At 33.6% G+C, this 24,904-nt stretch overlaps 2 protein-coding genes across 20 annotated transcripts in view; both read right to left on the minus strand.

Annotated features, from left to right (window-relative positions):
• LOC139977609 (uncharacterized) overlaps positions 1-8,145 on the minus strand; it is a 19,195-nt gene extending 11,050 nt beyond the window's left edge. For 2 of the 18 annotated variants that reach the window (XM_071987037.1, XM_071987030.1), the window contains exons 1-10: positions 7,667-8,145; positions 5,420-5,731; positions 4,706-4,777; positions 4,346-4,417; positions 3,983-4,054; positions 3,621-3,692; positions 3,260-3,331; positions 2,898-2,969; positions 2,540-2,611; positions 1,685-1,740 (exon numbers count right to left, since the gene is read on the minus strand). In XM_071987037.1, the coding sequence (XP_071843138.1) occupies positions 1,685-1,740; positions 2,540-2,611; positions 2,898-2,969; positions 3,260-3,331; positions 3,621-3,692; positions 3,983-4,054; positions 4,346-4,417; positions 4,706-4,777; positions 5,420-5,731; positions 7,667-7,721 (927 nt within the window). In that variant the 5' untranslated portion in view covers positions 7,722-8,145. The remainder of the gene's footprint in view (positions 1-1,684; positions 1,741-2,539; positions 2,612-2,897; positions 2,970-3,259; positions 3,332-3,620; positions 3,693-3,982; positions 4,055-4,345; positions 4,418-4,705; positions 4,778-5,419; positions 5,732-7,666) is intronic. The other 16 variants (XM_071987033.1, XM_071987028.1, XM_071987043.1 and 13 more) reach the window with 15 other exon arrangements.
• A 3,661-nt stretch (positions 8,146-11,806) lies between these two features.
• LOC139977345 (uncharacterized) lies at positions 11,807-24,059 on the minus strand. 2 transcript variants are annotated; one of them, XM_071986635.1, is made up of 15 exons: positions 23,910-24,059; positions 23,622-23,688; positions 23,036-23,359; positions 21,781-22,428; positions 20,826-21,170; positions 20,292-20,432; positions 19,737-19,786; positions 19,169-19,208; positions 17,477-18,987; positions 16,731-16,939; positions 16,519-16,595; positions 16,344-16,399; positions 15,965-16,012; positions 15,023-15,048; positions 11,807-14,663 (listed from the first exon to the last, which is right to left on the minus strand). In XM_071986635.1, the coding sequence occupies exons 2-15, from the start codon at positions 23,671-23,673 to the stop codon at positions 14,618-14,620; spliced, it is 3,573 nt and encodes a 1,190-aa protein (XP_071842736.1). In that variant the 5' UTR covers positions 23,674-23,688; positions 23,910-24,059; the 3' UTR covers positions 11,807-14,617. The 2 variants fall into 2 exon arrangements, 1 of the variants encoding a protein (XP_071842736.1); XR_011796506.1 differs by lacking the exons at positions 11,807-14,663; positions 15,023-15,048; positions 16,731-16,939.
• Positions 24,060-24,904: the final 845 nt, after the last annotated feature.

Genomic DNA, 24,904 nt, shown 5'->3' on the forward strand with positions numbered 1-24,904 from the left:
ACATTGTAATTACTTAAAATTTGGTCATTTTTTTTTTCAATAGGGACCCAAGTATTGACAGATAGGTATTGAAATGAGGCTTTAATTTTTTCAATCTTATTTATAATTGTACTAATTAGATATGTCAATATGCAAATGAGGTCATCATACATACACTGTACTTTTCTTTGCCCATTTGAAAATATTTTGATGAAATCTACTGGACTTTTGATAGTTCGATGAGTTCAAGACATGTTATTTTATAAGTAAAATATAATTTGATGTTTGAATGTGAAGAATATGACTGATTTTTGGACGTTTTGTTAAATTTTCAATCGCGAATAAATTACTTTTTTTACAGGCTACCAAATTTAGGGTTTAAATCAAAGTTATGGTCTCCATGCTGGTTAAGGGGTCTTCCGAGGTGATAAGTATAGACTGTTGTTCATCCACATAATATTTGGCACCTCAGTTGTTGCTATAACTGGAGCAAGGGTTTAATACAAGGCTAATTAGTATGCGCATATTTAAAAAAGTTGTACAAACAATACACAAAAAAGGGAAACAAATTGCTTTACCTTTTGAAATTTCTTATTCCAACTTAAAAAACCGGTTCATTCCCCTCCCTCAGTTATATCTACTACCAGGTTGCCAACCCCTCTCTTTGCTGTTGTCTCCAATTCATTCATTAATCTTAATATGTATTTCTATCATTCATGATACTATTGAAATCCATATGTTGCTGGAGAAACTTACTTAGACCCATTTATGTGCAAATTTAGACATTAGAAAATTCAATATCACATTGTAATTTGCTGACTGTACTCTTTGACTTCAGGTTTTAGCTCTATTGTTATGTATTTCGTATTTCGACGTCAATTTCTTCTTATACTCGATATATTATACTTGTTTAATAAGACAGGGAACGAAGTAAGAACGTTTTTTTTTTTTTTTTTCTGTATGCACTTCTTATAACCTCCTAATGTAACGCCGTACTAGCAAATTTCTTCTCCTCTTTGATTTAAACTGAAATATTAAATGATAATTAAAATTAAATTGACGATTTTACTTTGTCTTTTAAAATTTGTTTCTGAATATCTGATTCATTATTTAATGGAACTATAAATCTAATCATTTATACGTTAGACGTCATATCTGCTCAATTGTATGTTATTTAAAGCAAATCGAAACATACGTTCAAGATATTAAAATATATGATCTCTGACGTTGTTTATTTACCTATTACGAAGTAACCTAATCCAAAATAAATCAAATTGAATTAGCGGAATAGAAAGAGTAATATTATTCTGACTGAATATTAGTAAAAATAAGGTTGGGCGAAATGACCATGCTGGTTGGGCGAAATGACCAAGCTGGTTGGGCGAAAAGACTATGATGGTTGGGCGAAATGACCAGGCTGGTTGGGCGAAATGACAGTTGGGCGAAATGGTTGTTGGGCGAAGTGACTAGAAAGCGCTTGATCCACTATCAACACCAATTGGGTAGCAAACAAGCAACATGAAACAATGTGATCCTAGCGTTATCACTTCAAGTAAGGTCATGCGAGTTGTTTCGGAAATAAATAAAAACTACACATGACCTCGGTTAAAAGTTGTTGTGCGATACACTGTGTAATGCGTTTCTGAAAATAATTCATGACATAAAAACTTTAAATTGATAATTTTATGCAAAGTTTTTTACAAACCTCAATACGTGTCTGTTTCAATTGATCTTTCCCGATGGTCCTTTCTCTTCGTTTAACTATTATTGGTTACATAAAACATAAAATCATCTTTTCTATATATTCTTGTAAACTTTCACGTCTATTCCGTGTATGCTTCATATGGCATCCTTTCTTTTTTATGGTTCTAGTATATAATATATGTTTCGTTGAGGGTTCTGTCAACGTTTATGGTACAAAAAATGAATGTTCTTTCTTTCTATGGCATGTTCCTATACGAGCGACGGCCTTTTCCTTTTCTTAGTTTCACGTTCCCTTTATTTCTACCTCGTTCAGCTTTAATTTAGCTCCTTCACTGCCACTTTTGCCATTTATAAAAGTACCATAAAACACCCAATTTAATTCCTGAAGTGATGAGTCAATGTTATATCAATGAAGGTGGAAATTGATTGATTTTCCGATTCCTTCTCTTTCGAACTAAAGTTCTGCCAAACATTTCATAATTACACAAGAGATATTTACGGTTTTGCTTGTTTTATTTGGGGGGGGGGGGAGTTGAAGGCCGAGATAGAAAAGGGAGGGCACTTGGCTTTACGGTTCTACTTATACGTCATGTCGACGGAATTCCGATACTCGTTAACAATACATGATTACGTAATGCTTAAGGATGCAAAAAACCATGGCTAAATATTAAGCATCCAATTAACTCAACAAGTAAAGCAATCAATAAAATATTTGAGGGGGTTATCCCAGAACGAGTTGTGACAGTATCCTTTCATTTCAATTTTGTTGAAACTAAATAAATAATATGCACAGTAGTTAGTGAAAAGGACATTCAATAAAAGTGTTTTGTAAGTTTTGGTAGTTTACTTTACATACCGTATAAAGTTTGCATTAAGATAATTGATAAAATCATAAGCATCATGGAGATCCACCCAACTGATGATATATCTGATAAGAAAAAAATCATTATTTTTTCGATTGAACCATTGCGTTTAGCAAAATAAATAGACAATGTATGATAGATATACATGAACATTTAAAAATATAATTAGCATCCAATTAACTCAACACGTAAAGCATTCAATAAAATATTTGAGGGGGTTATCCCAGAACGAGTTGTGACAGTATCCTTTCCTTTCAATTTTGTTGAAACTAAAGAAATAATATGCACAGTAGTTAGCGAAAAGGACGTTAAAAAAGTGGAATTCAAGTTTTGGTAGTTTACTTTACATACCGAATATATTTGGCATTATGATCATTGATATCATCATATGCAGTATGGAGATCCACTCAACTGATGATATATCTGATAAGAAACAAACCATTATTTTTTTCAATTGAACCATTGCGTTTAGCACAATGAATAGACAATGTATGTTAGATATACATTAACATTTAAAAATATAATTAGCATCCAATTAACTCAACACGTAAAGCAATAAATAAAATATTTGAGGGGGTTATCCCAGAACGAGTTGTGACAGTATCCTTTCCTTTCAATTTTGTTAAAACTAAAGATATAATATACACAACAGTTAGGGAAAAAGGACATTAAAAAAGTGTTTTTTTTAAGTTTTGGTAGTCTACTTTACATACCGTATATATTTGTCATTATGATCATTGATGATATCATAAGCAGCATGGAGATCCACCCAATTGATGCTAGATCTGATAAGAAAAAAAATCATTATTTCTTTTCGATTGAACCATTGCGTTTTGCACAATAAATAAAAAATGTATGATAGATATACATGAACATTTAAAAATATAATTAGCATCCAATCAACTCAACACTTAAAACAATCAATAAAATAGTTGCGGGGTTATCCCAGAACGAGTTGTGACAGTATCCTTTCCTTTCAACTTCATAAAACTATAGAAATAATATGCACAATAGTTAGTGAAGATGACAATCCATAAAAGGTGTTTGTAAGTTTTGGTAGTTTACTTTACATACCGTATGTATATACAATTATGATAGTTAATATAATCATATGCAGTATGAAGATCCACGCAGCTGATGACATATCTGATAAGAAAAAAAAATCGTTATATTTTTTCCATGGAATCATTGCATTTAGCCAATAAATAGACAATTCATGATAGACAAACATAAACATTTAAACATAAAATTAGCATCCAATTAACTCAAACGTTAAGCAATCAATTGAATATTAGAGGGGGTTATCCCAGAACGAGTTGTGACAGTATCCTTTCCTTTCAATTTTGTTAAAACTAAAGAAATAATATGCACAGTAGTTAGTGAAAATGACAATCGATAAAAGGTGTTTGTAAGTTTTGGTAGTTTAATTTACATACCGTTTATATTTTTCATTATGATAACTGATATAATTATATGCAGTATGTAGATCCACGTAACTGATGATATACCTGATAAGAAAAAAAAATCATTTATTTTTTCGATGGAATCATTGCATTTAGCACAATAAATAGACGATGTATGATAGACATACATAAACATTTAAAAATATAATTAGCATCCAATTAACTCAACACGTAAAGCAATCAATGAAATATTTGAGGGGGTTATCCCAGAACGAGTTGTGACAGTATCCTTTCCTTTCAATTTTGTTGAAACTAAACAAATAATATGCACAGTAGTTAGTGAAAATGACAATCGATTAAAGGTGTTTGTAAGTGTTGGTAGTATACTTTACATACCGAGCATATATGTCGTTTTGAAAATTTCTAAAATGAAAGGCATCATGGAGATCCACATAACTGATGATATATCTGATAAGAAAAAAAACATTATTTTTTTTCGATTGAACCATTGCGTTTAGCACAATTAATAGACAATGTATGATAGATATACATGAACATTTAAAAATATAATTAGCATCCAATTAACTCAAAACGTAAAGCAATCAATAAAATATTTGAGGGGGTTATCCCAGAACGAGTTGTGACTGTATACTTTCCTTTCAATTTTGTTGAAACTAAAGAAATAATATGCACAGCAGTTAGTGAAAAGAACATTAAAAAAGTGGTTTGTAAGTTTTGGTTGTCTACTTTACATACCGTTTATATCTTTCATTATGATCATTGATATCATCATAAGCAGCAAGGAGATCCACCCAACTGATGATATATCTGATAAGAAAAAAATCATTATTTTTTTCAATTGAATCATTGCATTTAGCACAATAAATAGACAATGTATGATAGACATACATAACATTTAAAAATATAATTAGCATCCAATTAACTCAACACGTAAAGCAATCAATAAAATATTTGAGGGGGTTATCCCAGAACGTACAAGTTAAATTTGTTTCCTTAGAGGGCTCCACTTGAAGAATATAACTTTTATTTGGTTTACACTGTTCGATACCGAAACTGAAATCTGAATGGAAAAAAAGGTATATGTAAAAACGAAACAAATGCAACCTTTCTTTAATAGAAACTCAATAATGGAAGGTTTTTTGCAATTCTCGACAAAACCAAATACTGAATGTTCACAAAAAAAAAATATTAATACAAACCAGACAGAGCCCATAAATAGTCAAAAACAGTCTTTAAAAATGTACATTACCAAGCACAGTGTTTTGTGAGCATTTATCCTCCATACAATGAGCAATCAGTTCATACAACCACATCACCCACAAGGTTACATAAAATATAATATGATGTTCATTGTGTGCATAGAAAGAAATTTCCAAACATGTTTTCAAGACTTATTTAAAAGTTACAGTACTGTGGAACAAGGCACACGTGATTCACATCATAACTTACCATTCACCGTGACCTCAATTGACACAGCTCCGCGACAGTTGGTATTTTCTGATAGAATTCTGCAATGATATATTCCCCCTTCTGCTAGGGTAACATCGTAAATGACGAGACTACCATCCTCATTCACTAAATATTTCTCCGAATCAGAGCTAGGGATGCCAAGAACTCTTGATGCTAAGCTCTGGCTAGTTGAAAAATCTTCTCCTTTACTCCAGAAGTAAGCCGTCTCATCACCTTTAGGTACACACGGCACCACTGCTGTTCCACCTGTCTCGATGGAGAATACTGGCCAGTTTGCAAGAGCTGGTTGAACTAGATTAAATGAATGTAAATTTTTATTTGATTTTGAATACAGGATCAGAAGTTTTATTTACCCGGCTTTATCTGAACGGAGTGACAATCTCGTTATCACCATTGCTTTCATGGATACAAAAAACGATTAACTCGTTAACTCAAATCCAAGTAGTATGCACACACATTGGTATATTGCTGAAAACACTGCTGTGCAGAGGAACTGTGTTCTAAAGCGTTGAATATTATTGAACATTAACTAGCATTGCCTAGTTGAAGAATTAAGTAGTAGGGTGTTGGGCGATTGAGGGGTTTGGGGGTACAGTTCAAAACACGGGACATTCACCATTGTGATTATATTACACAACATCATAGGCGGATCCAAGATTTAATGAGTAAGGCTGGGTGATCATTAGATTATTGCAGTGAACTTCTATTTGAGGAGAGGGATCCGAGGAAATTATATTTACCTACTGATGCGGCCTGATGCATTTTTAAATAATAAGTTAGTTATATAGTTAAGTCGAACCCAATATTTTTTTCTTGGGAAAAAGAGGGAGGGGAAGGCAGACGGAATTTCCGAGGAACAGGTCAAAGCTTTTATATACACAGTTTAAATTCCGAATTAACAATTCGCATATCCAACAAATTGGACGAAGATGGTCAAACTTAAAAAAATAGGAGAAAAACTTTTAACTTTATGTTCAACATCTCATTTTGGATATCGTAGCATCTGCAATTTAGGCGAAACATCTTTCTTGCACATAACCTAACACTACTGGTCTTATAAAATACATGCACATTATGATGTATTTCTTGGTCGTATTATTTTCGTATCATTTAGTAAGTTTTCCTTTGCTTTCTTTTCATTGTTCATTGTATTTTCAATATATTTCGGTCTTGATTTTTTCTCATTTTTCAACTCTTTGACAAGACCCTCGGTTCTTTATTGGTTTCACTTCCCTCTACTCCATTGCTTTTCATATTGTGTGCAACTTGTTCTATTTAATGTTGTTTAAAACAAATAAACGAAACGAGTTTTCTTTTCTCATTGAACCGAGCTATAACATAAATAAAATATGAAGGTAGCCTTTATGTGAGTGTTGTCACAACAGACTAAGCAAAACGTTTCCCCCTTTTTCTTTTTCACATATAAAGACTGATATTGTGATGCAAGCATCTCTTATTTGACGTCATTTCATTCAAATGTGCAGGTTTTTTCACCTTCCTCACTCCTGTAGAAGCCGATAGGTTAGTTCATTGTCTAGGGTCTAGAGTCCAAATGTGCAGACCTTTATGATAATGTAGAGGAGCAATATATATGATTTATTACAAAACATTGGGTACAAAAAAAATAACTAGGTGAAATATTGACATTGTTTTGAAAATATATCACAATTATCCATTTGAGGGAGCAGATTTATTGGGGGGGGGGGGGTGCTTTACTGTGTGGACACCTTTTTAATATGTTGAATGCAGTTTTAATACACATACAAAGAAATATCTAATGGAACGTTACCATATCAATATAGATTAAATATACTGCATAGAGTTAGGTATCTTGGCTAAAAGTATTTTGCTACGTATATTTTTTTAGATTTAGTTCGAAAACTACCGCAATCAGTGTAATGCATTTGTTGAGATTGCACATATCGTCACTTCTTACTGTAATCTTAATAGCACATACTAACGATTTATCAGCACAAAAAGGTTTTTACTGTAGTACAAAACTTTAGGATTTACAGTAGTAACTGTAATCTGTGTGAATCAGTTGAATCCGTCGATTAATAACCGTGATATTATCCAATATACGTTAAGGCCAAGTTAATAATTCTCGAACTAAACAATAGAAAATGAAACTAGATGATAGGCATTTTTCCATAGTTGAGCGACGTGTTAAAACTTGAACATTCACTTCGTGGTATCTTTGAAGAAATCAACAAAGAATGCACTTACCATATATACTTGAAAGGCAGATGGCCAAACTGAAAGAAACGCAATTGAGGTTCATCGTGTCGGCGTGATGCAACGTAGAAACAGATTATAAATTCAATGCCATACATATACAATATTGGTGTTAACACAAGCAAGCCTGTAGCTTCTTTCACTTAATAATCATTAGATTAATCCTTGACAAAGTGTTGGTAGAACCCCACAGACTGCATGACTTTGCGCAAAAAATGTAACTGTCATCAAACAGTAAAAGGCATAGACTACATTACAGTACATGATAATTATATCACACGAGGTGTAGTGATATGTATTCCAGCTACAAGGTACAAAGGTTGCTATGCAGCACTTTACAAACAGCCAGCCCGAATCGAAAGTTAATACCTAGTAGATGCCACAGCCTTTGTCACCGATGCCATGTTGACATGATGATTATACTATATTCATTGTGGCAATGCGCATACGATACACACATAGACATAATAACTACTATAAATCTTAACATTTTATACCACAGTGAAAACTGGATCATGCATTAAATCGAAAGTATGTGCTATGGGAGGGTATGTGTAACCCCAACAAATCCAGTTTGTTGCAATTTTTGGTTTACCCATATTCTCAGTTCTTAATGTAAACCTAATAGCACATGCTACCGATGTATCAGATTTATCGGCATGTTCCACTTCTTACTGTGGTACACAAATCTGTGTGAATTGGTTGCCATGCGCTATGGCATAGCCGAGTTACTTCGTTACTAGACTTAAATTAGTCATAATGGCCAATGCGTACTTTGAGCGGTTACTTGCAAACTGTTTACTTTAGGATATAAGACTACATATGATGAATACTGTATACTGAGTATATTTTAATATCATAATTTTACAGTATGTATAGTCATCAACAGCTGGCACAAGGGGCATCAATCCAAAGACAAGGGTAGGGGGAGAGAAATTGTACATACGAAGAAAAACATACATGCATACGCACATACATAAGCCCATACAAACACACATGCATATTAACAAATAAATATAATATATGCATGACTCAGAGCTTCCCTATAAAATCTGTTACATAAATATGCTACTGGTATTAAATTATGCTCTAATGTATTCCACCTCATTAATATTTAAATATATATATATATAATTGAAATCGTGCTGTGTTGGAAAATCAAGAACAGTGAAAAAACTCCCAGACTTCACAGGGATTCGAACCCGGGCCTCCCGCTTTATATGGCAGACACCCTAACCAGTAGGCTATGGACAAGAATAATACATGAAATATATATATATATATATATATATATATATATATATATATATATATATATATATATATATATAAATATATATATATATATACATATATATATATATATATATATATATCAATATATGTATATATATATATATATATATATATATATATATTTATATATATATGTTTGTGTTTGTGTGTGTGTACATATATTTGATACAGGTGTCCAACGCCTACAGTGAAATTGCGACCTTCCTTACCGGTTTCGAACCTCTGGACATACAATCAGCATCCATGGCCTAGTTGGTAAGGGTGTCCGCGTACAAAGCGGGAGGCCCGGGTTCGAATCCCGGTGGAGACTGGAATTGTTTTCACTCTTCTGGATGTTCCTTCTCATTACGTTTTCATTTATATATATATATATATATATATATATATATATATATATATATATATGTATATGTATATATGTATATGTATATATATATATATATATATATATATATATATATATATATATATATATATTATTTTCATCAGTTTTTTCACAGACCCTCAATGCTTTTTCGTCGCTCAAATAACGACAACAGTTTTTGTATATGTAACCTACGGAAACATACTTTTTCTTGTTCACAACTCCATAGTTTGCCCCGTCATCGAAGCTATAGGCATGTGGTACGTCTAAAATTGCATTCTCGCTGTGATCATAACCTTGGAAACTAGATGTACAGATGTCAACTGATAAATGCAGTCGTCATTTATGGTTTGAACAAGCTTAGCCTGTACTTAATAATTGTACTAGGTATACTTGAAATGCTAGGATGAAGTAATGTTCACTTTGTTTTCATTCAGTTAGATCGATTTTGCAAATTTGTATTGTTACTTTAAGCCTTTAACTGAGCAAGTTTACTTGAGATTCAGTGTTTTACAATTTAGGACGATTCATAGACGATAGATATAGGAATAAACATAACATGCATCATTTTACAGATGCATCGTGCGTAGTGCGCTATACAAGAATACATTTACATGACATTACATTACATAAATTCCATTTGTTATGAACAATGTCATATATTTGTCAAAGGTCGATCTTACAATTCAGCCTTAACATGTGTCGTTGTATATTCGAATTACCTATGTTGAAATCTAAGAAGGGCGACAATCGACTAGTAACAGTATTTTAGTCACAAGATTATTGCTTTTGTCACCTTTTATTGCTGGCACAACTACATAAGCTAAATTATTACCGTATGGTACAGCTGTTTACTTATTATAAGCTAATTGTTTATAATTAGATGGACGTGACAGCAGAGAGATTCTTACATCCCTTTTTTATATCAGTTCTTATCTTTCAAGGGCAATTGGATTTATTTGAGATGGCGGTGGAGTAGCCTACTTTCGTAAATGAGTAACTAACTCAAGAAGATGTATATAACATTTTAACGATTGAAAGGAAGGTTCCGTAATGAATTTTCTTGCACCAACAGAACTACTTGTCTCATTTACCACTACAGCCCCCCCCCCCCGTTCCGCCCCCACTCTCAATACTGAGGCCATACACAAGGATTATGTTATTTATGTGAACAAAATTGCTACTCATATCTGTAAGTCTTTACTTGGGTTCAATATTTACACATCAGCGCCACATTCCAATCATAGCGCTACCCCCAAACTATGTGATGCAACTCACCAGTAAAGTTAGCAAAGTTACGCTGTTATCAAACATCTGAATATAGAGCTTGTTTGTCGTTACAGTTGGGGTATGATGCGATTAACGATTATAAAGTATGTGGCATGAATATTGATATTCCATGATGTTTTGTTTCATTCTTGTCATATTCTTGTCATATGTTCGACTCCAGTGCTCAAGTTTCGATGGCCTGTATGATGTGTAATTGAGGTACGATCCTTCCATTGTGAATTTATCTCGGAACGTTGGTAGAATCCGTGCATTCATTTAGTGTTATTATACTACATCGCCCTTTTTTCCTTTACGATAACTAAAGTCTCTGTACACAGCTAATCATATCTTCAATCACCCACACAACAAATAATCTTTAAACTTGAAAAACGAAAGTAAACATAGCTATCAATCGATAGCAAACAATAAAATGAACTTTGAATTGCAGTTATAGGCAGACAATAAACAATAGTCTGTGAAATGTTTCATATGTAATGTATGTTGAGTTTATAGCCATGTAGTAGATATTGTGAATTTTAGACTTGTTGCTGCTAATGACATAGGAGAAAGACTTGGCTACTGTCGGGACGAAGTGTTATGATGAAAGAATGATCACTCGCCTTTTCTCCTCTTTATTTCTGGGTTGTTATAAATACACCACTTGCACATGTGGGCGAAAACATGGATTGTCACCTTTAATCCACCCGGTGTAAAATAATCTTTCTGTTAACAAATAAATATTTTCATGCATTAACCGGTCAATCGTCTTCAGATAGCACAAATCAATATTTCGAAGAGTAAATAATGTACATTGTTCTAACAATATGGGTTCTCAGATGTAAATATATATGTTGTATATTATTTCAGTAAGGAATATTGCATGGAGTATGCACTAAATATCCAAACAGTATGAACTTTAACTACTTAAATCAGCTGTTTGCGTTTTGTCGCCGTTTTTCCATTTTTTACATATATTCATCACTAAAGAGCAAACTAAGGTACTAGTCAAGTTTTTTTTTTCCCTGTCAAGAGCGTTAATTAGCAAGTAATGAAGGACTTTGCAGAAATGAGTAATGTGTCTTCCCTAGAAGCCTCATTTTAAAATTAATCGCATACAGTTCCCCAAATCCACTAGTTTGAAATCAACCAATCAGTGATTAGCTAATATGTTTATTTATGAGCCGGGGCTTAAAATAGATCCTTTGAAAATCCGCTCTATAGTAATGTGAAAATCCGCCCTTTGGTAAGACTGCCGTTTATTTTTCGCCACTGCCCACATCTTGACTTTTCAAGGTTATTAGACTGGAACGTTAGCCTGTGTGTTACGTAATCAGTTCGCCAAGCCTTGCAAATGAAATTCAACTTGGAAGTCACTTGCACAACTCAAATTTCCCGAGATCTCAGCGAATGGCCATTAACATGTCGCTCATAGAATTTAAATATTCATATTATGGGCGGGCTTTATTGCGATCTTAATGGTGGAAAATATCTTCAAGAAAAAACGTTCAAAGTTGTAATTGTTTTCGACCAGTATTCCACAATTTGTTATATTTGTTATATTTAAATAGATAACTATTTATCTATGTCGTTATGGTATCGTGGGGTCAATGAGGTTGAGAAAATAATAGAAAAGGACGCAAAAAGCTGCTTCAAGTTAATCGTAGAGATTTAAAACATCATGCAATATAACAAATTTTTATTCCCTTACTTTTGAGCATTTTTGTTTTTGATTTGAGTAACAGTTTTTAGTTGCAAACAGGTTGCATCATTTGAAGAACATTTTTGTAGTACAACTTCAAACACTACACAAGTGTATAACATCGGAATATTATATTGACACAAATGGACATAAGTATTCATTTAATTCGACATACAACTATACCATACGACGGACTGACCTTCGACCTAACTTGTTAAACACTGATTGTTAAGTAATCTTGCTTAGAGAATCTCAGTTCTAGGCTTAGGTACTTCACATATCAGGGTGGTATCCCTTCCCTCTCCTTCTATGCAACTGACTTGAACACAGACAAGTGTTATCCTCTGAAATTAATTGAACTTTGTATTGTCAAACAAAATTTTATCATACTGCAATAAATTCTGGTAATAAATAACATAGATTTCGCCAATTAATTCAGAGATAAAACAAACTTGCTCTAAACATTATCCAAAGCGAAACTGTCTGTCTACAGAATGAACTTTGGCACGCCATAAATTTGTAATCGGGCTAACTGTAGCTCATGACCTTGGTAGTATAAATACAAACCATCACTACTTAACTGCTTTATATTCTATGTCGTAAACTTGAACGATAATTGAAAGGTTTAAAGCTTTAGCTTTCGTCACCTTGAGATAATATAAGAAGCATGCAATTACCCTTCTGTACATTACATAAACTGAAGAATAACACAAAAGAGGTAAAACTGCTTACAGTTTCGAAATCTTAAGTGTTTTTTTTTCTTTCTTCTTAAAACGCATCTGAAAGTGAAATTCATGTCTCGTCGATACTGTCTGCCAATACTGTGAATTCGCTTTTCATAAAAACAATTCAAGGTACCTGGAATAACAACAATGAATAGCTTTGACTCTGCCCTTTAAGCGTTTATATACGGAATGAACTTTAGTCCGCCATAAATGTTCAATTGGGCTGACTGAACATATGGCTTCATTGACTTATCACAATGCATCCTTAAACCAAAGTACCATATTTCACTCGGTCTATTATTATAAACTTAACTTTCTTGAACGAAACTGTTATGCTAGTAATAGCATTTAAAGGAACCAAAGATTAAAGATTCGTTTCTGAAAAGTAGATGCAGTCGGTTTATACCAGCCGGAAAGAGAAACATGGATGACAAAGTTGGTTTTAAATAACAACAAAACGATACGATTCTGAACATTTTATAGATGAGATAATTCTTCATAGTAGTGTGTGAAACATCCACAAAGCAGTGATGTAGCGAGTCCCCTTTTAAATGACTGTAACTGCAGTCGTGTTACAAGACGTGTCAAGTCATTCAAAAGTTGGCCCAAGGGAAGTCAAGTTAGACACATGGTCGAGTTAAGTCACCAAATTAGTCAAGTTAAGTATAGACGAGTCCAAACGTCTATCAATACAGAGTATGTAGCGGCATTTTAATCTCTATATTATACTTCGAGTCCATTGTTTTCTTCTGTGTCAAGTGGCGGCTGAGTCAGAGTTACATCAGATCAATTGCATTGTTGACTTGCATTAACTGAAGAGATTTTGGAGGCCGATCTAATTGAAGTCATAGCGGGGTCAGACGGCGGTCAACTGAAGTCATCAGCAAATGCATAATAATAATGAGAATATAATAATGAGAATTTAGGTACCATTCTCTGACACTACATTTAAAAGCATTTTCAAAAGTACATCGGAATTTGAAGAACAAAAATCAATTTGTTTGACTTGTTTTTTTATTTAGTATTTTGGTAATGTAATGGTTTTAAACATGATAAACTGATGCAAAAATCTGGTCTAAGTGATATTTAAAAAAAAAAGAAATAATACAGGACTCGCTTCTTTACCCAGGTTTGCTTGCATAATTGTAGTGTGAACAGCTTCCAACTAATTGCTGGCTGTTTTGTTTGTCGTATTAAGTAATATTAGCAGACATGCCTATTCTACTCTACTCCAATCAGATATACACATCATTCTATTGATCAAATTAGTGATAATAATAATAATAATAACAATAAGAATAATATTAGTAATAAAATGCTTAAAATAGTTCAGCCTCAGTCATATATGCAAGGCAATCTTCATTGGAGTGCTGCATGTCCCAATTATTGGTTGAAGTTTGTACTTCAATTCATCACAATGAGTCTTGATAAGAGTGCTCAGAAAACGCCAATGACACTGTGTTGAATGGTTACGAAAGTCAGTTTCTTATCTCTTTAAATATCTGCATCGGTACCGTGCCGATAAGGATTTGGAACCCAACGCTCATTTCCAACTCCCTCGTGCACATAGGTAATCCCTATGTTAACCCTCATCGCTGCTTCTGTGATTTTCTGTTAATCTGCCTTTCAGTATCACTGGAATGTTATGAAAAAAATATTTGGTAAAACTAATCACTTTGGTTAGTCAGTATGTTGGATTCATTTAACTCATACGTGTCATGCATGTCTGTTTTGTCTTACTTGTGGAAAATGAGCCATCAAAGAGATTTATTTTGCAGCTACAATACTACAACTATACATAACAAGCTATTAACAGATACTTATTCACTGTAACATAATCACCACATGCCCTTGGTAGTTTCTTTGGCTGAGATAAATTAAGAATCAAAGAAACGTTTCTTTGATTATATCTCTTCTCGTGCTGTTATCAACATATAGCAACTGATGCACACTATAATAACATCTAGGAGGAAGACAAATGAAAAGCTACAAACCTCCATTCCTCCCGAAAGTTTTCTACCTAGATATGAAAGGGGGAAAATTTGAATATTACCTTTATTTATGTATAACTAATACTAATAACTAATAGCAAGCAGGACATTTCTAAAGTATTTCAAGGCACTTAAAATAATTGATGGATGTAAGTTATTTGGGCAACAGATTTGAACACTTTTTTGTATCTCCTTGGCTAGGATTATCTTACATCGCAAAAGTTATGAAAATATATCATAATTGATTTACATATCTTAAATGTAAGTTAAAGACTGAATAATGTCATTGTCACAATGAACGCCGTCCATTTTATTTCACAGCATTTTGCAACTGAAAGTCCTTGTTAGAATGAACAATATTCTTCACTTACACCAGATGATTTTACCTATTACCATCATTTGCATATTTGAAAGATCAATTAACATGTATTTACTGTAGTGTGTATTAGTGACACATTTAGGGCAGCAACCCACCATTTGCATGTTTAAATTTTTTAAATAACACCCACGTTGTTTTAGTGAAAGAGTTTGACACCAACGCAGGCTATTAGTTGACTCAATGCAAATGATCCTAACAGAACCATCTCTTGGTTTCATTAAGAAAACAAACCTTAAAGAGATCACCTGTCCACCATGACAAGTGAGGTATTCTTTTTCATGCTTTCCTAATGAACACTATCTGGAATTTTTTGCGTACCAAAAAATAGCGTAGAAATATCTCATCACGCCACCGGTCATGGATTTCGTCTAACCCTTATGAAATTGCTCGTGAAATAGGCATTTAGAGGTGTCATGATTATCTTGAATAGTACAGATTTAAAATTCCTGGCACTTTGCTGAACATTCCAGTTTGGGCATTGATTTAATTTCCGAATTGACTCCTTCACTATTTTGAGTACACATGTCATCACCAAACTGAATATACTCCATAACACAAGCACTTACCTCGCTTAGGTAATCTGTATGCGTCATTTTGTTACCTTCATACATATCCTACGGGGAATGAAAAAGTACTTGGTTGATTCTCTTGTTATGCATTCAGTGCGGATATAGTGACGGGATATTGCAAGACATGGATCAATATTCCCTAATAATAACATATTGACAATTTTAACACATACGATAAGGGCTGCAGCTTAAGAGTAAATTCACATATTTATGAGGTTATCAATGCATCGCTATCGGAAGATCCATGATGTCGGGAAAAACATGTTATTATTGATTACAGAGCATACATATGGTAAGATGACTTCCCTGTATAAAATGAGAAGAATGTTACAAAGAAAAAGGTACAATAATGAACGATGTAGAAAATATCACAAACCTCCCAGTGGCTCAAATCTCGAAGACGGTACCATGTACCAACAGGTATCCAAGTAACTGAAAGGAATAAGACATACAGTTTACCAAACTGACCAACGTTAGGTTATGTGCGTATGATCATACATCTAATCGTTGAATGGACATGAAATAATTCACAATAATTGCATCACACTTACTTTTGATATTTGTTTTCCTCAATCGATTAAAGACATATTTGTCTTCAAGTTTGTAAGGAAGTAAGCAACAGTCGAATCTGAAAGTACAAACAAGTAATCAGCAAATTAATATTTAAATGATCCTTCCTTGTGTTTAAACAGTTCTTAGAATTTAGCGTTAACAAGATAGACAACAATAATACAAAAGTAAGTAAAATTTGAATCATACGCACGTCACAGTTTCTATGCCGCCACAAGAACTTGAATAATCAAGTATGTCAATGACTTCCCGGAGAACAAGCTCTCGTCCCATTTCTGTGATCTTTAACTCTTTGACGAACGTCAGTTTGCAAATTTGCACTTCAGAATTTAACGTGATACATCCTTTCTCCAGATTTACATCATTAAAGCAATTTTCAAGATGAAAGCAATTTATTTGAATCTGAAAAAGAATGCGTTTTACAGAAAACACACATAACACGTTAAGGACAAGTAGAAACAAAAATATTAAAGATTTATTAATACAATTGTGTTAAATAAATGCAAATCACAAATGTCAGGGGTCATCCTTGATGAGCTAGCGTGCCCAAGATATGTTGATCGGCAAACCTATGGCAACATAAAGGGTTTTCATGAGGATTCGAAGAAAGGAATTAACTGGCGGCTCCTCGGAGCCGTGCAATGTTTTGCAAAGGGAATATACAACACGACCACGTATATATATAAATGTGTCTGTGCTTTTTGTTTACTCCAACATGGGCCAATCTTTCCGTAATGAAGTGGTCAATCGACCTCAATTGATCTCGAAATTACCAGAAACACCCCATTTTACACGTGTCACTATAATCCGCACACAGCCATCAGTTTATACATTGCCCAACATTGAGTTACAGTATTGTAACTCTGTTAATGAAAGAAAGTCAAAGTAAACAATGCTGGGAATAATTGATATATAAAACTTCAACTATATTTTTCTTACCTTCATTGCCGAAGCAATGTCAATGATTTGCAACGTCGACCGTTGCAGCAGTCTGCTACTTTCACTGTTTATTTGCACTTTCCCCAAAGAAAGTTCTTGCACAGCTTCCTTAATTGACTCAACATTTCCGGACTGTTCAAGAATGCATAGATTGACGAACATATCACCATCAGGTGTACTTTGCAAATATTTTATGATTTCACTAGAACTCTCTGGATTTAAACCACACGCAAACCGATAGACGTACTGCAGAATGAACGGGTCTAAACATTTCAGTGTTTTCCGTAGTTTGACACCCGATGAATCTTCAGAGAACTGTGACAGAAAATGAGCAGCATACCATTCGCAGAACAATTTGTGAAAGAATCTGACATTTATTTTGGTGTAAATATGTTCAGATTCTGAGATACCCGGTTTGTTATCAATAAACAAAACTTCTTCTTCAGCTAGAATTCCAACTTTGATGTAATACTCGTAAAATTCATCGCCTAATTCTTTACACATTTCATCTCTTGTCCAGGTAGCATGATTGTTGTTTTCCATAAGACTATCAAAAGCTATCTTATCAAGTTTACCATGGTTCTTTTCAAACTGTTGTGTCTTGTTTCTCTCCATGGTGGGATTCTTTCTCATGAAATGGCTGTGTAGGCATGATACTAAGAAACGAAAGAAACTAGTGGCAGTGTAAATACTCAGATCATCTCCTAGTTCGGGAGCTAAATGAACATACATGACAAAGAATAGTGGAACTTGACAAAAATCTCCTAAAATGGGATTCCTCTGCAGACGGTCCTTGATGTTCTGTGCTTCTTGAAGTTGACCTTGTTCAATTACTTTTCGAATGTACGCTTCCTGAGCGGCTTCGTTAAAACCTGTCAAACGTACAATATCTGACCTGGGTGTTATGTCGCTTGGTAGGTACTGTGTTCTTGTTGTTAAAATTATTGTGAAATGTTGAAACATTTCCCTGTTAAGAATATGTTTTATATCATTGTTTGAGTTTTTATCTTCGTTTGGATATTCGTCGTAACCATCCAATATGAGAATCCCCGACTTAGCGTTTTGCAGAATGTTCTTAATATCGCTTCCAGTAAGCAACGTGTCTCTTGGTAGCAAGGATAATTGTATGGCATCATATATAGAATTTATTGACGCTAAATTTCGTAATCGAAGATAAACGAGAATATCAAACTTCTTAAGAGGTGAAGTTTGTTTACACCAATCGTAGACTAGTTTAAGAGCAAGAGTTGATTTTCCAATTCCAGGATCACCTACGACCATTCGCAGATGAGACGTCATACGATGATCATCTAAAATACTACCAGGGGAACTCAAATTGATCTGCTTTGACCTCTTTGATTCTGAAGATGACAGTTTTAGTTCAATACCATTCTCGACGTAGATATGGTCCATTGAATATTTATCGTCAAGTTTAAAAGGTACCGGAGTCACTGAATTATAAAGGGTTTCGTACTTTATTCGAATCTCATTCAGAAATGAAGCTGTTTTGTCTGAAAAACAAAATAACGAAATGTTCGATTTTTTTGGTATGCATATGCTTAAATTAAGTATGACACAGTACAAACAATGTCATCTCAACCTGCCCATCAACGAATTAAAATCAAACGATGATGCCAAAGATAAATATTATACTCTTATTGATCACATAATGTGTACTTATTTTAGTTGTACCTGATATGTCTTGCTTCTCAGGATACATCATGGGGATACCCTGGACAAGAAATAAATATAATAAAGGTTTATACATTTCTGCATCGTTCAGTATGTTCGTGATAATTCTTTCCCCACATCCTGAACATCAATTCAGTTCAATTACATAGTTCGGTACCGAGTGACGGTTTAATATATGTTGCTTTATTAGCTATCAATATACCACTGCTTTTGTTTGATGTTGAAATGCTGAAAAAAAGACAGGACGATACAACAGCAACAAAATGTAGCAACAGCAACACATCAAATTTCTATAAAAATTTCCCTCCGTAGAGACCAACAAGATCAAGTAATGCGGTTAGATCAATGCAAAGATGTCATTGTAAGGGACAACTTTAAGGAAACTACATGATAATTGCATAGTAAATGTTGTTGAGATGATAAGTATCGTAAACATTTCAATGTAGTCTCACGCATGGGTACTCAGGCATCTTCTTCTGACTTATAAAATAATACGCCCTTTATTTGTTATTGTATCGTTTTGACCCAATTGTTTCCCGAACTCCATTTAAATGCAAACTAGCGTTACCTCTTCTGCCTCTGTAGCTTTTTCCCGCTGATGATTTCTGTGTTTCTTCACTAAGGAAAGAAAAAAATACAGATATTAAACATACAATAAAACTTCCACTGTTTGATCAGAGCTGTCTACTATATAAACACGAGATGTTCCTTCAATAATGTGTCTGTCTATTACTGGCGGAAGGGTCTTCCTTCCACATTAATTATTCCTACTGTAATTGTGTATAGACCATCATTAGGATTGGATTTGTTGTTCTTTTTTTCAATAATGAATCGTAGCTGCTTTACAGTTTGAATAGGCAACATCATTCTAAAGCTTCATAAAATATAAATGATGCAGCTAGCATATATATTTCCATCGGAATATGCTGCTGCCTTTGTGTGGAAAAGTTAAGAGAATGAGATCTTCGGAATTTTCAGATTTGATGGGTTTATTAATGTATTATTACTAAAAGAAAATAATGTGCAATTCTACACCGTAAGTAATTTATTGCACGACAATAGAACTCAAAGCGTAAATAAGCATTATCTCTAAGAAAGCACGGAAATAAGGAAACGAACATACCTTTACTAAAGACAATCAACGAAATGATAACCGCCATTGTCACCAGAGTGAAAATTGCGAGGGACACAGCTATGAGTGTGTAGGTCTTTAGTGTACCTGTTGGATCGTTTCTTGTAGTTTGATCTGTAAATAACTCGGAGTCTATGTCACGAATGAAAGAAGTAGAATCATTGGTTTCATTACAGTTCTGTAATACCTTGTTTTTCTTATTGATGATAATATACTATGATTTACTATACGATCGTGATGAGTCAGTTAAAAGTGAGAGAAATACAATATTTACATCGAAGTGTTCACTTTACAAAGTATACACACACAAGCATGTATATTTAAAGATATTTGATAAGGTAAAAGCAAGCAAATGTTTTGCACATCGTTTAAGCTCTTCTATAAGTTGCTTGCACACGGCAGGAATACATGAACCATGCTTTTCTCTATCTTGATCTCAAAAGTGCAATATTAGTTTTCTTAGTAGCATATATAAAAATGAGGAAGTTGATCTTTGACCCCCTCCCGAACAATAGAACAACTAACCCTTATGAAATAATAAATCAAACTTCTGCGAATTGTCAAACAGATCGAAGTTACCGCCACTAACAGAGCATTCCAGCGTTATGCGATTCCTCGTTGTGCTCTGTAACATATATTGTGAAGTGAGAGTGACGTCAAATGTCTCGCCGTTAGTCTTAACATTCCTTTGTTCATCGGAGAATGAAAGCATTTCGGAGTCGCTGTCATAAAATGTTTTCAAACTAAGGTTAACTTCGGGACGAACTCCGTAATAAGAGCAGCTAACAGTGCCAACTTTATTGACTTCCAGCACGCAGTATGACTGTTCTATGCAACCATGTATCACAGGATTTAAAGTCCTTGGAGTTACTGTAATAAAGAGAACGTACTATACAAATTCGTTGATTACAAATATAGTTACACGTAACGTCATACATTTCCTATCATGTATTTTCTCAACTTCAGTATTACTTAAATCATAACTGAAGACACAAGACCTAATTTTAACATCGGTAGATCTCTAAAACAGCTTTGCGCTCAGAACATGCCCCATTTCCACATAAATCTGATTGGGAATAAAATACTCTGTATACAAGTGATCTAATAAATTGACTACAGACAATAGCGCGGCTCAAAAATATCGTTTATCATTAAAAACAAAGGATAAGGTAGAGTTTTAATAGGCTTGCACTAAATAGCCTAAGGCAGTATCGAATTTATATATATATATATGATGCATCTTTCAAATTACTATGTTGTCTGGTATCCTGAAAACAGGAAAAGACAAAATATATCTCAATTCGTTCGAATTTGAAGGACTACGGCATTAGTAAATAAACATACATATTGTAAACATACTTTAACGACGAAGACAATTTTAGGATTACATGGTTCAAACGAATCCTTTTCGATGACAGAACAAACTTGACGTACATATTTAACAAATTCAATGTTTATTACACAAAAAACAAGTACTTACTGTACACTGAGACATTGTACATATTAACATTGTCAACCAAACCACCGTTGTAAATACATGCATATACTCCTTCACGCTGCACATTGATTTGATCTATAGTTAGTGATCCGTACATTTCTAACTCGAAATCATTTGACAATACTTCAACAGCTTCTTCTCCAATGGAAAACGCTACGGCTAAATCTTCATTCATGTTGTCATCGTACTTTTTCCACAATAGGTAATTCATTTCACCGTTCGAGCAATTAAGATGCACAGTGGAACCTTTTTCAAACCACAGATTTACAGGTTCAACTGCCGATTCTTTCACCTTCTCATGCTCAACAAGAACTTGTGATTCGTTCGATTCAAGAAGTCCATGAGAAAAATTTGCGTTACAAACAAGTAATGACAACAGTGTTGAACTAATGTCATTTATTGTTACAGTTGCGAACGAAGAACTTGTAGCACCTTCATGAACTAAATCCGTCTCTTGTGATGTAATATAAATGTCCCCATGTTCAGTTCGTTTCGTCCAGTAAAGTTCAACCATTGGCTTAGTCCTTTCGATGGAACAATGGGCCTGGGAACCGCTCTCTAATTTTATAAAACAGGATTGTTTTACGTCACCGCATTCGTCAATTAGGGGGAAAGCCCTCAACGGTTTTACTAAGAATATAAAATTTAAATATGTCAAGGTAACAAACTTTTCACATTTAAATGAACTCCTTGAAAATATAATAATGATTGTATTAACGAAATTTTGAGGGAAAAAAGTAACATATGGAAACTACAAACCATTTCAGAGTAAATCAGTAATGTTACCAATTTTCGTCTGACCATTTCAAATAAGCCAAACCAGTATTTTAAAGATTACAAGTCCAACGTTATGAGGAGCAGTTGGCAACAGAACTAGATAAAACATAACGCTATCAAAATGTTTCGTATTTGGGATTTATAATATATTAAAATATGTGTTTTGCTTATCGTATTTAACTTCTATTTGCAATAGTAATGAGTTTGGAAATCTGGAAAAAATAAAACACACAAACAAATCGGCCTATCGGCCTACACCGGGATTCAAACCTGAGCCTCCCGCTTTATATGCAGACACAATATATGTATGTAAATATTTATTTATATATATATATATATATATATATATATATATATATATATATATATATAAATATATATATATATATATATATATATATATATATATATATATATATATATATATATATATATATATATATATTACCAAGACACTTACCAAGTGTTACTGCTCGGATAACATGAACGGTTGGTGATTCCACTTGACTTTGGAATTTTAAAGCGGTATAGGTGTTCTCGTGTTGTATACATACTTCTTTTAATATCAGCGAACCATCTACGTCTACATCAAATTCGCCTGTCTCAAAACCGACTCCACTTTTCTTACTTCGAATTACTTTAATGATCGGTTGCTCATTAACAGTATTTGTTGAGTTATACCAAACTATACCATGGACATCGGTAGCAAATGCACATTCCAATTTTCCTGGTTTTCCGACAACTAAATATTGTGTTGGCTCGCAACCATCACCACGCACTTGATCTAATAGATAATAGAATTTACTCCAAACGTTAATCACGATAATTACTATGAGTAAGTTTTAACAAAACTAAAAAAAAACTTCGAAATGTTAGCAATCAGTCTGTGTCTGCTTGTAATATAAAGTTCCAATATCATAAACATCAGTTCCAACAAACATCTGCCATAGTTGACACTAAATCAGTAAAACATATATATTATGTTATCTTGCAATGGCTGTACACCTATATACTTTACCAGTTTTATATTAGTTTATTGAACTTACCATAGTTTTGAAAAACTAGCAAGATGAAAAGAAACCAGCGACTCAAAGCCATACTTGATTTTTCTCCCTTTTGAGTAAAGAAAAACGTAACCAGTATGCATTATTCACATTACTTTGTGAGAACTATGTCTAAACGTTACATAATGTTCATAATATTACATACTACTAGTAGAACGTAAAAAGTATGGCTTGGAATCAGTATGAAACCACCAGCTATGCTAGTAGGGCAGCTATTGTGATAGTCGTACAAGTACAAGTTAGCTAAATAGAGTTAGTTTTGTTACCTACCTGAAACGAAGTAACAAATAGCTTAAAATGTCTCAGGCTCTCCAGCCAATTCGAAGTAGATATATTTTCGACAGATTTTCTTTCCAATTACTAACATTCAGTGCGTATACATCTATATGTACATTGTCTGTGGGCTGTATGCACGGTTGCTTAGTTTGTTGACTTTACCAAAGTTCATATTTATAACAGCGATAAAAATATGCCAAGTAATAACTTCTGTTAACTTCAGGAGTCTCCTAATATACAAATGAACGGTTAATTTTTAACTCTAACCATAAGTGTTACAAAACATCATACCGTGATAGCTGTTATAAGACAAAAACGTGGAGTTCGGCCACTATACATGTTTAAATCCGCGTATAGATGGAAATATTGGAAATGCTTAGTACACTCGGAGGTTACTTACTGGAATAGATGGGCGATACGACTAGGTGATATTGGAAGAATATTATGAAACCAATTGTCACAAATGGACATAGTTTGTTAAATGAATGAAACTAACCATATCGTGGGTTTGTTTGTTTCAAATATATGGTATTAGGAACACCACCAATGCAATCGTATTATACGTGACGTTTCCAGACTGTAAATATATAAATGAATAAGAAGGGAATTGTAGTTTATGGTTTCTTGTTACTTTATTTGCTTTTGTTATTTGTATAAATGATTATGCATCCTCTTTTACAGTCAACAGTAACGTAAACATAACCCTATTTAAAACAAGGGAATTAAAGACGCAATGGTTTGCATAAAATGTCACGTAATTTACGTTGACAAATGTATTGATAGTGCAAGTGATAAACTGTCGATATTTGTTACAAAAGATGCAAATTAGTATTCTGTCTTAGCTTCCATACTACAATAGTTGAACAGTGTCAAATACAGACTTGGATTGTGAAACTAATAGCATATCACAATCCCTTGTTTCTTGATGATGGCAAGACAAAGAACCAAGAACATTGTACTCACGTGATAGCCCTTCAAGCTTTTTTTTT

Source organism: Apostichopus japonicus, chromosome 12, assembly GCF_037975245.1.
Source record: "Apostichopus japonicus isolate 1M-3 chromosome 12, ASM3797524v1, whole genome shotgun sequence".
Classification (NCBI taxonomy): domain Eukaryota; kingdom Metazoa; phylum Echinodermata; class Holothuroidea; order Aspidochirotida; family Stichopodidae; genus Apostichopus; species Apostichopus japonicus.